The sequence below is a fragment of the Tachypleus tridentatus genome, chromosome 1 (genome assembly GCF_004210375.1).
Source record: "Tachypleus tridentatus isolate NWPU-2018 chromosome 1, ASM421037v1, whole genome shotgun sequence".
Taxonomy (NCBI): domain Eukaryota; kingdom Metazoa; phylum Arthropoda; class Merostomata; order Xiphosura; family Limulidae; genus Tachypleus; species Tachypleus tridentatus.
This window is the reverse complement of record NC_134825.1, coordinates 3625397-3642822: the sequence shown is the minus strand read 5'-3', so window position 1 is coordinate 3642822 and position 17426 is coordinate 3625397. Positions and strand designations below refer to the sequence as shown.

The 17426-nt window shown below is 33.2% G+C and overlaps 1 protein-coding gene across 1 annotated transcript in view; it reads right to left on the bottom strand.

Moving 5' to 3' along the window:
- The window catches only part of LOC143223093 (uncharacterized), a 32778-nt gene extending 16457 nt beyond the window's left edge, over positions 1-16321 (bottom strand). The window contains exons 1-4 of the mRNA XM_076450580.1: positions 15970-16321; positions 11689-11850; positions 8006-8177; positions 4883-6420 (exon numbers count right to left, since the gene is read on the bottom strand). Coding sequence (XP_076306695.1) covers positions 4883-6420; positions 8006-8174 — 1707 coding nt within the window. The 5' untranslated portion in view covers positions 8175-8177; positions 11689-11850; positions 15970-16321. The remainder of the gene's footprint in view (positions 1-4882; positions 6421-8005; positions 8178-11688; positions 11851-15969) is intronic.
- Between the last annotated feature and the right edge of the window lie 1105 nt (positions 16322-17426).

Here is a 17426-nt window from a genome sequence, read left to right as displayed (position 1 = left end):
AATGTCTTGTATAATCTATCTGTTGACTGACACAAAAGATATGGTGTCTATGACTTGATCTCTTGTTGTATGAAGAATGTCTTGTATAATCTATCTTGTTGTAAGATAGAATGATCTCTTGTTGTATAATGTCTTGTATAATCTATCTGTTGACTGACACAGAAGATATGGTGTCTATGACTTGATCTCTTGTTGTATGAAGAATGTCTTGTATAATCTATCTGTTGACTGACACAGAAGATATGGTGTCTATGACTTGATCTCTTGTTGTATGAAGAATGTCTTGTATAATCAATCTATCTGTTGACTGACACAGGAGATATTATGTCTATGACTTGATCTCTTGTTATACGAAGAATGTCTTGTATAATCTATCAGTAGATGACACAGTAGACCTTGTGTCTATCACTTGATCTCTTGTTGTATGAAGAATGTCTTGTATAATCCATCTGTTGACTGACACATTACACCTTGTGTCTAATGACTTGATCTCTTGTTGTATGAAGAATGTCTTGTATAATCTATCTGTTGACTGACACAGGAGACCTTGTGTCTGTGACTTCATCTCTTGTTGTATGAAGAATGCCTTGTATAATCTATCTGTTGACTGACACAGGAGACCTTGTACCTTCTCAGTGTATTTGCACAGTCACAAAATGTCTGCAGTTAAAGGTTTGTCTTCATTTCCCACAGACATTCATTTGGGATGTCACTCTTAGTTACTTAGAAAGACTTGCTGTCATGTTTGCTCTTCTGCCCTTGAGCTTTGCTGGTGACTGCAGGTGCATCACTACTTTTCTTTTTCTTTAGTCATGTTTTCAATCACCAATTTGTATGTTGGTGTCTTCACTATCACATAGTAGAATGGTTTTCACTGCTGCAGTAGTGCACCCAGTGTTTCATAGGACTTTCACTTTCTTGTGCCCAAAATAGTCTTCACATACTGGTATGTTGGCACCTCATGATATTTGTACATGCTCCAATCACTATTAGAAATGTTGACCCATTTGCTATGTTCAGCTGGCTGTCAATCATGTGCTGTTTAATGATCATAATAGCCTTTCTTCTTGTAGTGAATCAGAGTTGTTTTGATTCTGTTTTTTCTGGTAGAAGCATCTATTGTGTTATTCCTTCTTTTCTCACCCTCAATATCTTTATACGTAGCTCAGCTGCTTTTGGTTGTTAGTGATGGACATGTACTCACAACCTGCTCCATTTCATAACAAATATACTACAACTTCTCCCTTTTGTCCACTGAGTTCTTGTCATGATTGATCGTATTTTATTTCTAGTCAGTTACTCCTTGTTTAAATTTTAACTGGTTATTCTCAGACTTACCAGCTATAATTCTGCCACAGACTTCCATATACTGCACTGTATGTTTGATTATCTCATTCAATTATTTTGGGGTTCTCTTGTTTGGCAATAGTGACATGTGAATGGAGAATGTCATCATGAACTGTTCATGTGTGGGAAGGTCTGGCAGTCTCTAAAACACTTGACAATTTCAGTATGTCTTAACCAAAGTAAAAGTTGACAAGACAATATATTCTTCTTTATCTCTGTTGTTTGGTGATGTTAAAAATATTTCAAAAGCCTACCACAATAATTAAACTTCATCCACAATGTGTGATTTATAGTGAGTTGTTTCTAATTTCAGCAAAAGCTACGTGAGGGCTATCTGTGCTAGCCATCCCTAATTTAGCAGTGTTAGACTAAAGGGAAGGCAGCTAGTCATCACCACCCACTGCCCACTCTTTTACCAACAAATAGTGGGATTGAACGTCACATTATAAAAGAATGAAAGAGCAAGGATGTTTGATGCTACCAGTATTTGAATCCGAGATCGTCAAATTATGAGTCGAGTGCCTTAACCACCTAGCCATGCCTAGATGAGTCTCTGATTTATTATGCTACTTACCTAACATATTATGATTTGAAACAGCTGGGAATTTTAATTTAGAAGTTATTTAAATGTGGATACATTAACATGTATCAAATATATTTGATTTGTCAAACACATATTTTAATATATATAAAATAATTAGAATGATGGTTACTACAGATAGTTGTTATAAATAATTTTTTATATCAAAGTTTTACAAACAATACTGAGTCTTGTATCTGGTATGGCACTGAATCTTTCATTGATGTCCATGGTACATTCATCCCTTTTATCTTTTCATCCAAATAAGTTTTAGGTCATCACTGGTAGAGTATTTAAATTCCTCAATCAGAAATAAATTTGTAGAAACTCTTGACTACTTGCACAGAATTTTAGCATTGATCAAAATAAACTTATTTTTATTGGATGAATTCCACAAAAGTTTGGCAGTATTGCTTGCAATAACCTCAAACCTTTTTGTGAAAAGCCCCTGGTACTAACTCGTTCCCTTTGAAGATAGCTGCTTTAACCATATCATAATCCATTCTATCTTCTTCAGAAAGGTACAGCATGAGCTTCTTATGCTTTTCCTGTTAAAACTCTGTAATAATACTGACCAATCGTCCATGGGCCTTTCCATGGTTTGTACAACCTTTTCAAAATGTTGGAAGTTTACACTTCCCTCTACTTGCTTACTGGAAAATTTGGGATGGCTTGCTTGAATAACTTTGCACGAAAGTCACACCAACCCACATGGCAGTGTGTCTTGTATACAAAAGAACCTGCAGGATTCCCTGTGTATTATTAACATAGTGATAGTTTATCCATTTTCCATTTTGGGTATCTTAGACTCTGATAATCCAAACTATAACATGCTTTCAATTAATGTGTTCCAGGAACCCTTAATTTCATTTAATTCTAAATTTAAGGTAATCCATTGAGGAATACACAAGAGATAAGTTACCACTTTTGTTTTAAATTCTTTATTTTTGTTTTCTTTACACTGAAAATTTATTTGATAGAAAAACTTATTTCACTTTTATAGTTTTATTTTTCTTTCAAATCTGGTACATTGATTGGTCTTTACAACTTACAACTGGTGTGAAATTTGATCGACCTATAACTCAGATATGGACAGTTTTTCAACCACATACCTTCAATGTTTTCACACGTCTACTCAAAAAGTCACGTAAGCTATTGGTCTAAAATATTTTCTACAGCTTCACCTTAGAGTAAAGGTTTACCAGTTTTAGTCTTTTTGTTAATGGATTAAAGAAAATTGATTCACAGCAGAAAAACTGTAGGGTAAAAGAATGTGGTGATACATACATTTTGGATAGGCCAAGCAAAGTAAATTAGCCATTTCTACATAAAGCCACCCATGTGACAGAGCAGTATGCCTGTCGACTCATATTACTAAAAACCAAGTTTTAATACCTGTGGTAAGCATAGCACAGATAGCCCATTGCGTAGCTTTGTGTTTAATGTGAAAAAACACAAACTAAACCAAGTTTTAATAACAAATATTTCATAAATTTGTGTTTGATGAGCTTTAAAGTGAAATTTAACAGTTTACAATGAACACAAATATCAACATAAATACATTATGGGTAAAATATAATTATGACGCATATTACATATTGATGACTAAGTCTAATTTCAACTGTAGAAATATGATAATAGTGTTACAACCACCAAAAGTACCTTTCAGCCATTGAAAAAAGTCTGGATCAACTTTTAAAAATGCATTCTCATTTTAAAGTGTTCTGAATATCAAATACATGTAAATTAATCATTCTCAGGACATGGTTAAATACTAAAGATACTGTTTCTAATCAATTGTTAACTATCTTTTGTTGTCACTTTACAATGTCAAACATTAACACAAATTAATTCACAATTACAGGTTTTAAAAACACGTCTTAATCCTGTCTCTTGTGGTTCAACAACTTATATACAACTGACACATTCAGTAGTAGTTACATCTTAATCCTGTCTCTTGTGGTTCAACAACTTATATACAGCTAACACATTCAGTAGTAGTTACATCTTAATCCTGTCTCTTGTGGTTCAACAACTTATATACACAGCTAACACATTCAGTAGTAGTTACATCTTAATCCTGTCTCTTGTGGTTCAACAACTTATATACAGCTAACACATTCAGTAGTAGTTACATCTTAATCCTGTCTCTTGTGGTTCAACAACTTATATACAGCTAACACATTCAGTAGTAGTTACATCTTAATCCTGTCTCTTGTGGTTCAACAACTTATATACAACTGACACATTCAGTAGTAGTTACATTTTAATCCTGCCTCTTGTGCTTCAACAACTTGTATACAGCTAACACATTCAGTAGTAGTTACATCTTAATCCTGTCTCTTGTGGTTCAACAACTTGTATACAGCTAACACATTCAGTAGTAGTTACATTTTAATCCTGTCTCTTGTGGTTCAACAACTTATATACAACTAACACATTCAGTAGTAGTTACATCTTAATCCTGTCTCTTGTGGTTCAACAACTTATATACAACTAACACATTCAGTAGTAGTTACATCTTAATCCTGTCTCTTGTGGTTCAACAACTTGTATACAACTGACACATTCAGTAGTAGTTACATCTTAATCCTGTCTCTTGTGGTTCAACAACTTATATTCAGCTAACACATTCAGTAGTAGTTAATGTTTGTTTCAATTTTTTCAAAATTCCAAACTATTTTCCTTAAACTTTAAGTTATGTCTCCAGTATTAATTCTGTTAGGATGTTTCAATGTAATATTTTTAATAAACTCTTTATTACATAATAGACAATATTAAGGTTTCACCCCAGTATATACTTCTTCCCTTGTTTTTTTAAGCTACAGTTGCTTCGAAATAGTTTTGGAAAAAACAACAAAAACTGGAGAGTTTCTATCTGGTACATATACACTCACAATATTTGAAGAATCTTGTCTTTTCCACAGAATATAAAAGCAGTAACATTTCTCCTTAGTGTATTATTTGATGTTCTTTTAACTGACTCTTTGTTCCAAACTGTTTTTCACACACTGTACAACTGTATGGTTTCTTCCCAGTGTGTACTCCTTCATGTATCTTTAAATAACTCTTTGTTACAAACTGTTTTTCACACACTGTACAACTGTATGGTTTCTTACCAGTGTGTATTCTCTGATGTTCTTTTAGCTGACTCTTTGTTACAAACTGTTTTCCACACAATGTACAACTGTATGGTTTCTCCCCAGTGTGTACTCTTTCATGTATCTTTAAATAACTCTTTGTAACAAACTGTTTTTCACACACTGTACAACTGTATGGTTTCTTCCCAGTGTGTACTCTTTCATGTGCCTTTAAACAACTCTTTTTTCCAAACTTTTTTTCACACACTGTACAACTGTATGGTTTCTCCCCAGAGTGTATTCTTTCATGAATTTTTAAAGAACTCTTTGTTACTAACTGTCTTCCACACACTGTACAAATGTAAGGTTTCTCCCCAGTGTGTATTTGTTCATGTATTTTCAAATTACTATTTACTCCAAACTGTCTTCCACAAACTGTACAACTGTAAGGTTTCTCCCCAGAGTGTATTCTTTCATGTATATTTAACTTGCTTTTTGTTCCAAACTGTTTTCCACACAGTGTACAGGTGTAAGGCTTTTCCCCAGTGTGTATTTGTTCATGTATTTTTAAAGAACTCTTTGTTCCAAACTGTTTTCCACACAGTGTACAGGTGTAAGGCTTTTCCCCAGTGTGTATTCTTTCATGTATTTTTAAAGAACTGTTTGTTACAAACTGTTTTCCACACAGAGTACAGGTATAAGGTTTCTCCCTAGTGTGTATCAGTTTGTGTCTATTTAAAACACTCTTTGTTACACACAGTTTTCCACACACTGTACAAATGTATGGTTTCTCCCCAGTGTGTATTCTTTCATGTATTTTTAAATCACTCTTTCTTACAAACTGTTTTCCACACACTGTACAAGTGTAAGGTTTCTCCCCAGTATGTATTCGTTCATGTATTTTTAAATGATAGTTTTTAATAAACTGTTTTCCACACATTGTACAACTGTATGGTTTCTCCCCTGTGTGTATTCTTTCATGCATCTTTAAAGAACTCTTTGTTCCATATTGTTTTACACACACTGTACAACTGTAAGGTTTCTTCCCAATGTGTATTATTTTGTGTTTATTGAAATCACTCTTTGTTTCAAACTGTTCTCCACATTCTATACAACTGAAAGATTTCTCTCCAGTGTGTATTCTTTGATGTTGTTTTAAGCTACTGTTTCTAGCAAACAATTTCCCACAAACTTCACAATGATATGGTTTTTCTCCAGAATATGTCTTTTGTAGTTTAAAGGTATCATCACACAGATGTACATAAGGTGGCTTTAACTTACTTCCACTTGACTTACTTTCTCCACTGGTATTGTTGTTTGAAAATTTTAAATCTTCTGTAAAGTAATTTTCTTGTTTTATATCACAACCAGTAAACTGTCTTCCACTATAGTTGTTCGCACTGCAATTTATATCTATAATAGATACAAATTATGTCACAAATTAGATTATGATAAATATATCATACATTAGTTAATTTGATGAACATCTAAATATACTTTAATATTCAAACAATCAAAACAAATATCAATATAAAAAGATCAAAAATATAACTAAGTTTAAAACTTAATAAAAACAGGTTTCTACCTATATCAGAATTACAATGAAAACATGTTCGTAATGTGTCACATTCAAAAGACATTTTAGTGAATAAAGTCTAAAACTGCCTGTAGAAATATGACAGTAAAGTGTAACACCAACTGGAACTACTTACAACCAGTGCCTTTCTGGATTAACTGTTTTCTAACTTGAGGTAGTAATTATCATATCTTATTATGATTTGTCTAGTTTAACATGTTAGTTATCACCAATATTTTAGATTTCCTATTTAAAAGTATTATATGTGTAAAATGAATATTTATAAATTCCAAGATTTACAATAAAGATAAACAAAATGTCACAGGTTACAAGACATTATTTAATTTTTGTGTGTCATTGTTCTGTATTGGATGGTACATTATCTAATTAAGTACACATAAAGTGCATTTGTAATAAGTCTAAAACTAGGTTTAACCTCATTTAGTAAATGACAGTAAAAAAACAAGAGGTCACATGTAACTGATATAGTTCTTGTGTACGATGTGTATTTTATGTTTATCATTATAAAAGTCACAAATATACCAATTACAATCTTGTTCAGTTAAATTAAGTAAAAGAAATATAATATAAATTCTTCATCAGGTGTGCTTATGTTTTCAATACAATAATGTGAGGTACACATTTTTCAAGCAATTTACATGTGCAGGATTATTAATTATACATGATTGTAAGAGTAATACAACCAATAATATTGGGTGTGTGTGTGTGTATGCCATTTAATTTTTTTTTTAAATATTTTATGATGCTTTTAGTGGTACGATTTTTACCATTTGTTTAGTGAAGATGGCCTAGTTGCTTTATGTCAATCAACACCAAACAACAAGACATTATTGTACTGGTACACTAATCTTAAGAAAGAGTTTGTACCATTCTTTTTGTTATACAGCTCATTAATTTGTTTGTTTTTGAAAATTCGCACAAAGCTACTCAATGGCTATCTGCCCTAGCTGTCCCTAATTTAGCACTGTAAGACTAGAGAAGGAAGGCAACTAGTCATCACCACCTACTGCCAACTCTCTTACCAACTAATAGTAGGATTGACCATAACGTCATAACGCCCCTATGACTAAAATGGTGAACATGTTTGGTGCGACAGGGACGTGAACCCACGACCCTCAACTTACGAGTCGAGTGCCTTTACCACCTGGCCATGCCAGCCCATGTGATGTTTGTACTTACCAGATAGTCTCTCTGATCCTAACATAATATCTCTTTGAAAGTTAGTTTCAACTTACGAGTCGAGTGCCTTTACCACTTGGCCATGCCAGCACATGTGATGTTTGTACCTACCAGATGATCTCTCTAATCCTGACATAATATCTCTTTGAAAGTTAGTTTCAACTTATAAGTCGAGTGCCTTTACCACCTGGCCATGCCAGCACATGTGATGTTTGTACTTACCAAATGTTCTTTCTAATCCTGAGATATCTCTTTGAAATTTAGTTTCTGTTTTCACATTCTTAACATTATAACATGAACTATCTTGACTTTCATCATCACTGTAACTGAACTTTGAAATTACATCTTGTAGCATATTGCCAAGTAGCTCCATTTTCACTCCAACAGACATGTTCTGAAATCAAACAGAAATAACAACCAGCGTTATCAAAACATGCCATTTCCACAATTCAGTAATTTTTAAACCATGACAAGTGATAACCATACATTTCATACTTGTTCTTATATTAAGTAGTCCTAAAAATATTCAAATACAGCATATTTTATGTTGTCTGATTCTATTGGTGAGCAAAGCATAAACATACATTACATTAAAGGAAGATGTTATTTATGTAAAAGATATATTATTCTAAAGGAAACATCAAATAGCAATTATCTTATTTAAACAGACAAAGAAATTATTTAACAGAAAAAACTCAATGAGTTTCTCACTTATCCAAATTGAAAATAAAAATATTGAACTTATATTCTATTACAGAAAGTGAGTGATATTTAGAGAAACACTGGGAAATAAAGAGAAAAACAAAAAAAGGAAGATAATAAAATACCAAAAATATCTTCATTTTGTCTGTTAAAAATAAATGTTAAAGAAGAAGCAAATACCATAATCACTGTCAAGGCAGACTGAGATAAAATGTCTCATCCAAGTGTCATACAAGCCACTCTGTTTGTATCTGTGTGTCCATAAACATCGATGATTTAATATATTGGTCAATGTTAAGCCTTGTAAAGAGAACTTCCTTCTACCAATATTTTCTGCAATTAGGTAACCAAACTAAGAAGACTTTACCTTGAACAACGTCTTGTGATGACACCCACTCCAAATTAACTGAAAGATAGGATAAATCTGTCTCTTAATGACAGGCCTAAAACCTACATGAGGAAAAAGGCAAGGCTGTGACATTACCAAAGCAGAGGAGTTGCTTGCAGTGGTAGCAAACTTATTTCCCACAATTATCCACATAGCTGGAAATCCACAAAAAGTGAACAGAAATGGACAATGATGAAAAGTTAACCCATTTTTTCTAAATACCAAAGAACAACTCACATTAAGTAATTCCAGTGCCATCATTGAGCTACAAGTCAATGAAGATCATATAACTAATATACTGCTTTGCCTCAACATAATCAGTATAACTTAACAGTGAACATAGAATGTGTAAAAGGGATAAACCAATTACTTGTCATGATCTATAACAACAACAAAAGAGCCATGTGATTTAAAACCATACATAGAAATGGGAACACAAGGAGTGTTTGAAAGATGTTACAGAAAACTGAAATCTGTACTTCCAGTCAGAAATATCTGACTTCTTCAGATTATTTAGCCCTTTTGCAATGGGGTGAGTGGTGTTTTTTGGCACAAAGCAACTAGGCTATCTGTGCTAAACATTCGGTAAAATTTTAATGAGGTAAAAATTAGTAAAATTCATAAAAGGAAATTAAGCTAAAACAAAACAAAGTTTAATTTTTGAATTTGAAACATAAATAGCATTAAAACCAACGTTTACATCTAGTCCACAGCTGTAAGAGAAAAACTACAGTGATACAAGTTGTAAAGGACTTTCTGTGGCATAATTGTAATTATCATAACTCACCAACATGACTAACGAGCATGATCAAAAAACAGTGTCAATGATCTGAAGATGGCCTTGCCATCCAAGTTTGAGTCATGTGACATTATGGCCATTTTCTAATTTCAAATCAAACTAGATGTACTTTGATTCTTAAAAGGAAATCACATTAAAAAAGATCTAATTTATCAATTAAAAACTTAAATAGCATTAAAAAGATTAATTGACTTTAAAGACTAAAACATTTGTAAAGTGGACAGTGTAACCATCATCAATGACAATGTCAAATGTTATGGATAAACCTTTGAACAAAAATGTTTAAAATGGTGTCGTTGTTGAGAGTCATAACGACAGCAAGACAGTAAAAATGAGGCTTATTATGATCTGAGTGTTATACAGACAACACATTGGTGCATCAGTCCCAGATAAAAGAAAACGATGAGTTAAAAAAATGTGACCAATGCATAATATAGTTAGAACAACTTACTCTTTCCAATCCTGATTGAAACAAGGCAGCCAAAGTCCAATAGAGAAATTTATTTGGAAAAGCTTATTTTCATGTAACTCATTCCAAGTTGATTGCCAACTGGCATGGAGCCAAGCTTTGAATGCAGGACCATAGTCAATGTATTGAACAGGCAAGCAGTGATTGTGCCAGAGCAGACAGATTTAGCTGTAGTGTCAGTGAGCCCGTCTCCACAAATACCAATGTAGACTGGTATACAGAAAAACTGGATAGAAACATGTGTAAAAGAGAAATTGGCCAATTGGTTTTGAATATTGGTAAGAACTAATATGAAGCAATTCCAGCAAACATGAAACAAAGATCACAAACAATGGAAGAGGAAAAAAAACTGTTCTTGATTTGGGTAAATGAAAAACAGTTAGCTGGTGATAGCATTTCCGAAACCATCATTTGTGAGAAAGCAAAGCAGTTGCACGGTGACCTTCTGAAAAACACCCCTGGAATGAGTGTTGATACAAGTGATGCCTTTAAGGCTTGTAGGGGGTGGTTTGAAAAATTTAGGAAGAGAAATGGCATACGTAGTGTGGTGAGACATGGAGAAGGTGCCAGACAGAAACAAACCTCATTAGACAAGTTTTTCGAGAGAAATAGGTCCAGTGAGTCTGAAGCAGGTTGTAGCAGTGCAAAGAGACAGAAAAGAGAAAGAACCCCAGAAGGAGAGTTACCTGACGTTTTTATGGAAGGTGACTTCCAAACAATAATAACCCTCCTACTCTCCACGTTCCTCACTACCTTTCACTTACGCCATCAGCTCTCCTCAGCACAGGTAAAGTGCAGTTAAATTTTCATTTATTGTTTTTTTATTGTGTTTATAGTTTTTGTGGTTTACATGTCAGAATTATTATACAGGTATAAAGATGCAATATTTTTACTTAAAATGCTTCATAATGCGTAATTTTGGAGGTCTGTAATGGATTAATTTAATTTACAGTATTTCTTATGGGAGAAATTGATTCGAATTATTTCGAACTGTACTTTCAAACTAACAAATTAACTAATGTATAATACTAAACTTTGAATTATAATCTTCAATTTGATACCAAACTTATTAACATAAAGGAGAAAAAAAAAGTTCAATTGGATCAAATAGAGAATGATTTACACGTGACAGCCAACCATACCAATTGTGGGGTATGTGGGGGCTCAAGGTCTGTGGCATGACTGAGTGAAAACTTTCCACCCTTCCACACAATATGTAACATAATAGCTCATTAAACACTGAATTATACACATTATGTAATACTGAAACAAAAGGTAAAGAAACATTATGAAACAAACATAATCAGTTTGTGAACCCATGACAAACACCATTAATTGTCTACTACAGTTACGAATCTTAAGAAAACAAAAATAACAGATAACATTTACACATAATTTGACAACTGAACATTCTAAGTACTAAGAATACAAGTTATTTGAGCTCTGAACATGTGACCTTGTTACAACTGTACAATATGATGAACACAGTTACCTAAAAACATTATTCTTCTTTAAATGAAAATATAAAAAACTTGACAATTGTTCACCCTGTTATTTAAAGTTTCTCTTCTTGATATATATTTACATCCCAGTGTGTACTTCAACACTCATATTCTTCTGGACCAGCAATACTACTTCTATACAAAGTACTGTCATGAGTTGATTCACAATAATGCAGCAAACTTGTAGAGAGTTTCTTCAGCTTGTGACTACAAACATAACATTATTAATTATATGCCAAACATACAATGTCCAGATAGACACAGTTACAGCTACATATTCTCTTTAATGTAATTTACCTTTCAATAAACAATAATCAAATATCACATAACATATTTAGTGTAACAGGATCCTTCAATAACTTGTTACTTGACATACAAGTGCTTAAAAATGAAGTGACTTTCAACAAAGGGCAGGTTCTGAAAATATACCTGGATTGCTACACTCATTATCAGTTGTAGTCCTAAATGATGGTTAAACATGTAGCCAGGGTAACAGAGTAAAGGATTTTCCTACATCTGGTAGAACAATATTCCCAGTGAAGAAGAACAGTAAAAAATATCCATTATCTAGCACTGCCAAATAGAGAAACTCGTGCAAGCTGTTGAGTCGTAGACACCTGATTACTTTATAAATGTTCTGTTTTAACATGTCATTATTAGGGTTCTCATACTCACATGGTAATTAAATCACACTAAAATATCCCACACTCCTGTATTACAGAAATATGCTCAGTATATAAATTAACAAACACCTCAGTAACAAGCTGAAAAGTCAGGGTTGATTGTTTGGTGTTTAATGGCACAAAGCAAATCAATGAGGCTATCTGCATGAAACAGTTAATGAAAGAACCAAAAAAATTCCCAAGACCATTAAAAAGGTTAAAAAAAACAAAGGAAAATATAGGAATAAATACATAATTGTTAAAAGTAAATATAGTACATGCTAAAATATGGAATAGCATTTGGTTTATTGTTGTTGAAATCCCAGAAATTGATAAAATCTGAAGAGAATTAAAATTAAAAATAGACAGTGTCACCATCACAAATGACACAAACTAAAGTCAATGGTTAATTCTGAATATAAGCATGAATGTGTTAAAAAGCTGTGATCAATATGGAGCCTTGTCAAGATGACTTCCTCCTTACAATCCCTAAGGAAAATGAACAGCAACAGAACAATAGTTGGTTTGATCTGTAAAACCTTACTGGGATGTTCTTTATATCCAGCAGACTGCCAAATGGAGTGAAGCTGAACCTTGATCACAGGACAATGTCCACATATGGAACAGACTTGGCCATAATGGCACCAGACCAAACAGAGCTAGCTCTAGTGTCAACAAGTTCTTTCCTCCAAATGCCATTGTGGCTCAGTATCCAGAAAACCAGATATTCATTTCCTTCAATACATTAAGGTTAAACAAAATGTTAGGATGGAGGTAGGACATTTGAAGGATGATAAAGGAATGCTCCTATCTGATGATTATGAAACTGTTGAGCTATTAAATATTGCTTTTTCTTGAATTCCACATCTTGAATAATTAGTAAATGTAAACAAGATGGCAGTATGAATTCTGAGATCGTTGAGAAGTTAAAAAAAAATAAAGAAATTCTGGAAGTTAAAAAAACAAGTCTTCCAGACAAGATAATGTTTCCCCATGGTTTTTACAGAAGGTTAAAGATTGGATATGTGAACCACTTAGGACTATTTTTCTCAGTTCCTGATTAGCAGGCAGATATGAAAAAATTGGAAATTAGCTAATGTAACTGCTTTTATTAAAATATGATAAAATTTGTCACAGTAATTATAGACTCATTAGTCATATGTTAGTTGTGGGTAAAGTTTTGGAAAGTCTGATAAAAGGAGCATTTTCAAAGTTTAGAATTTTATTATAGTCAACACTGAAGTAAAATCTCACCTTAGAAATCTTTTAACATTCTTTGAAAAGGTTTCTGCATGTGTATATGAAGGTAAAAGTGTATCTGAATGTTCAGATATTACAAGGTGCTACATAAGGCTCTTGGAAAAACTTCTCTATAAGTTGAGCAGATCAGTTTGTATTGGAATAGAAGAGTGGCTTGATGGTGGTAGAAATGGAGTTCACTAAAACTGATTAATATCACAAGTGGGATACCTCAGGGCTCTGTCTCAGGACCTTTACTCTTATTTGTTGATGATAGAGGTCTTGGGTGTTGTTTGCTGTGAAGAGGATGCTGAGTGAATAAATGGCAGTTGAGTTGTAATTATTATAAATGCAAGATAATTCATGTGGGTTACCATAATTTGAAGAAAATAACCTTAACTGTCAGAAAAGAAAGGGGATCTTTGTCTAATGGTTGGTCAGTCTCTTGAGCCATTCATGTGGTTTGTTACTAGTGGTAGAATAAATAGGATTTTAGGTTGAATCTACAGAAATACTGAATGCAAGTATAAGGTTATATATATATATATATACAGGTCACTGATTAGTCCACATTTAGAATACTGAGTTCAGTCTTGAGTTCCTTACCTTAGGAAGAACAATGGAATTTGGAATGGATTCAGAGAAGGGTTACTCTGAGATGAAGTGGTTGTTTCCTCTAGAAAACAGAAGAGTTTAAGGTGGAATCTGACTGAAGTGTTTAAGAGTGTAAATTGAATTATTAGGTTGTTCAAAAAACAATGGTGGGTTTAAAAGTTTAATTGTAATGAGAAATAAAAAAATCAAAAACAACTATTTTGTTTATTAATCAAAATAGGAACCTATAGGAACCCATGACACAGGAATGTCATGGTGTAAATAATCTTGTTTCTCGTTGCCAAAAGTGTATAGATTATTTACACCATGACAACAAAACTTTGAAGTCCTAGAACTGAAAAATTCTTTAAAACCATTTTCTGCTGCTGCTTTGTTGTTGAATCTTTTGTCCTGTAAAAAGCTGTCCAAATGTTTGGACATTGTGGCACAGGTTTCTTTCCACTAATGCTCTCGGTTGTTTTCAACAGCAGGACATCCCCTGTCCTCCTTATCTTCAAGATTTACATCTCCATTATGAAATATTTGGAGTCAATGCTGTACTGGATGTTCAGAGTTGGTTCCTTCACCCCATGCTTGGTTGATATTACTAGCTGTTTGTGATGTATTATAACCAAGTTTGAATTCATGCAAAAAAATATGCTCAATTTGTTTTTCCAACATTAATTGTAAAGGTCTGAAATATTAGAAATAATGGTTTAGAAAAGAACAAAAACACTAATGAATAGAAGAATGTATATACCACTGAAACTAAGTCACAACAAAATAGACAGGTTTCTTATCTCTATAAATAACTAAAATTTCAGTACAATAATCTGCCATTATTTTTTGAACAACCTAACAGCAGTGTTGATGCACCATTTTTGTTCATACAGTGGGAACAGTAGGACTATGGGACACAAATATAAAGTTTAGCAGGGTAGGAGTTATTTTCACTTTAGAGGTTTTTTTTTTTTTTAACAGGACAGTTGCTGTTTGAAATACATTGCTTTCAGATGTTGTGGAGGCAATAAATGTAAGGAGGTTAAGAGAACATTTGTTAAGTATGTAAATGATACTACTAGTTTTAGTTTACAGGATGGAACCTTGACTAGGTGGGCTAACTAAGGTTGACTAAGTTTTAAATAGTCTAATATATGGATATGTATATAATTAAAAACAAATGAGGTGTATTACTTTGTACTGCCATTTCATTAGTTTGGCATAATGTAAGCTGCATATCATGTCCAACATTTGCTCTAAGTACCTATGCGTCTTACCCTACAATGTACATACCTCAATTTTTAAGACAATGGCATTTTCCCATCATGGTCCTTTTTTACCTTATCTAAAGCTACCCCCTGTAAAATTTAATTTCTCGTCTAATTCTGAAAATTATTCTGCTGACAGTATTAGGCCTGTGTTCAAATATTTTCCTGAAAAAGCCATGCGTCACTCATCAGACCAGACTTACGACACACAAATTAACCCAAATTTATCTCTCATTCATTAAATGATGTATATTTAATAAACTTTTACCTTGGCACTCTGGTTCTGTGAACATCACTAGTAAATGTAAACAGAGCATTGTGTGGTTGCGTCTACATATAGCTTGATTGGCCTGCAACTGACGTCAGAATGTCGTGGATGATTGTTTCAACTTAGGCGAGTAGTTAATATTGCCAGCATTTCACGTAAAAACTGTCATACCGATTTGTGTAATTGAAATACGACACAAAAAATTCGCACACATACACAATGAAACTAAACGAAAATATCCCTAATAATGTTGTCCACAACAACTTAATATACTACAGAAAAATAAAAGTCTTACTTATTTGTGGAAGTGGCAACCTCCGTCTCGTTCTTTCTGTTCATGACTTTCACACACAATTGTCAGTTACAATCAATTTACAATATGCCGGTTCAAAATTAAACATACAGCGATACAAGCCACAAGAGCACTTGCTCTCTTTGTCTGCACGCCACCTATCACAGAAAAAGTAGCAAACAATTCTTCATGACGAGAAACCCATTGAAATAAAAATGTATTTCATGATGACTGTTACGGGTATTAACACTGTTATTTATAAGGAGAGAACAACATTTCCACCTTCTTAAGTCATCTTCATGTTAAGAAAGAAACAATGTGAATTTAACCGTTGACAGACACACGTCTCAGAAACTAGAGTATAACCGGGTATGTGATTGCAGGCAGCGTTGCAGGTGGATGTTAGGTTATTAATTAGTTTAAGTATAAAAAAGGTGTTCCTTTATAAGTTGCTGTATAAATAGGGCGTCTTTGATTTTGCGTTTGTTTATATTTGTTTCCCTACTTAATATCTGGGTGTTTTCTATGATCATCTTGTGTTTATTTGATTTGGAGTGTTCAAAAACGTGTGAAGGTGTTTTTTTTTTGTTGTTCTTTGAATCTATTTTCCATTTTTCTGCTTGTTTCTCCCATATACTCGTAGAAGTCGTGGCAGTTATCACATTGTATTTTGTAAATTATATTGGTGTTCTTTTTGTCAGTGTAGTTTTTACATAGTATGGACTTTAGTTTTGTACCTGGTTTTTGGATGAATTTGGTGTTTACTGGAATGTTGTGTTTTGTTATAAATTTTTTCCAAATGTTGGTTATTTTTCGCTGATATCGGGAATGTGTGGTATGCAGCAGTATATGGTTTAATGAATTTTTAATTCGTGGGATATATTTACTTTTGTTGGTTGATTTTGCTTTCTGTCAAGATGTGTGCGTATAATGTTTTCTACGGTTTGTGGAGGAAACTTATTGATGTTGATGAAGTATTGTTTTATTTTGTCTAATTCATCGTTAATTTTATCTGGTGAGCATAGTTTTATGGCTGTGTTTATTTGGTTTCTTAGTATGTTGAATATTTGTTTTGTTTCATGTGCTGAGTCCCAAGGAATGTATAGTTCAGTATGGATGAAGTTTCGGTGGATTTCTGTTTTAAATTGTGTGTCGGTTCTTGTAATTTTGAGGATAAGAAATGATATTTGATTGCTTTCTTTCTGTTCACATGTGAAGTTAATGTTGGGATGTATAGAGTTAATGTGATTGAAAAAATTAAGTATGTGTTCTGTAGATGTGAATCCCGCTATCGTGTCGTCTACATATCTGTACCAGTATAGTAATGGATGTAATGCTGTGTTAATTGCTTGTGTTTCAACTTGTGTCATAAAAATATTGGTTGGAACTGGTGATACTGGGTTGCCCATGTTTAAGCGATTTGTCTGTATATTGTTGTGGTTGCTGAACATAAAGTTTGT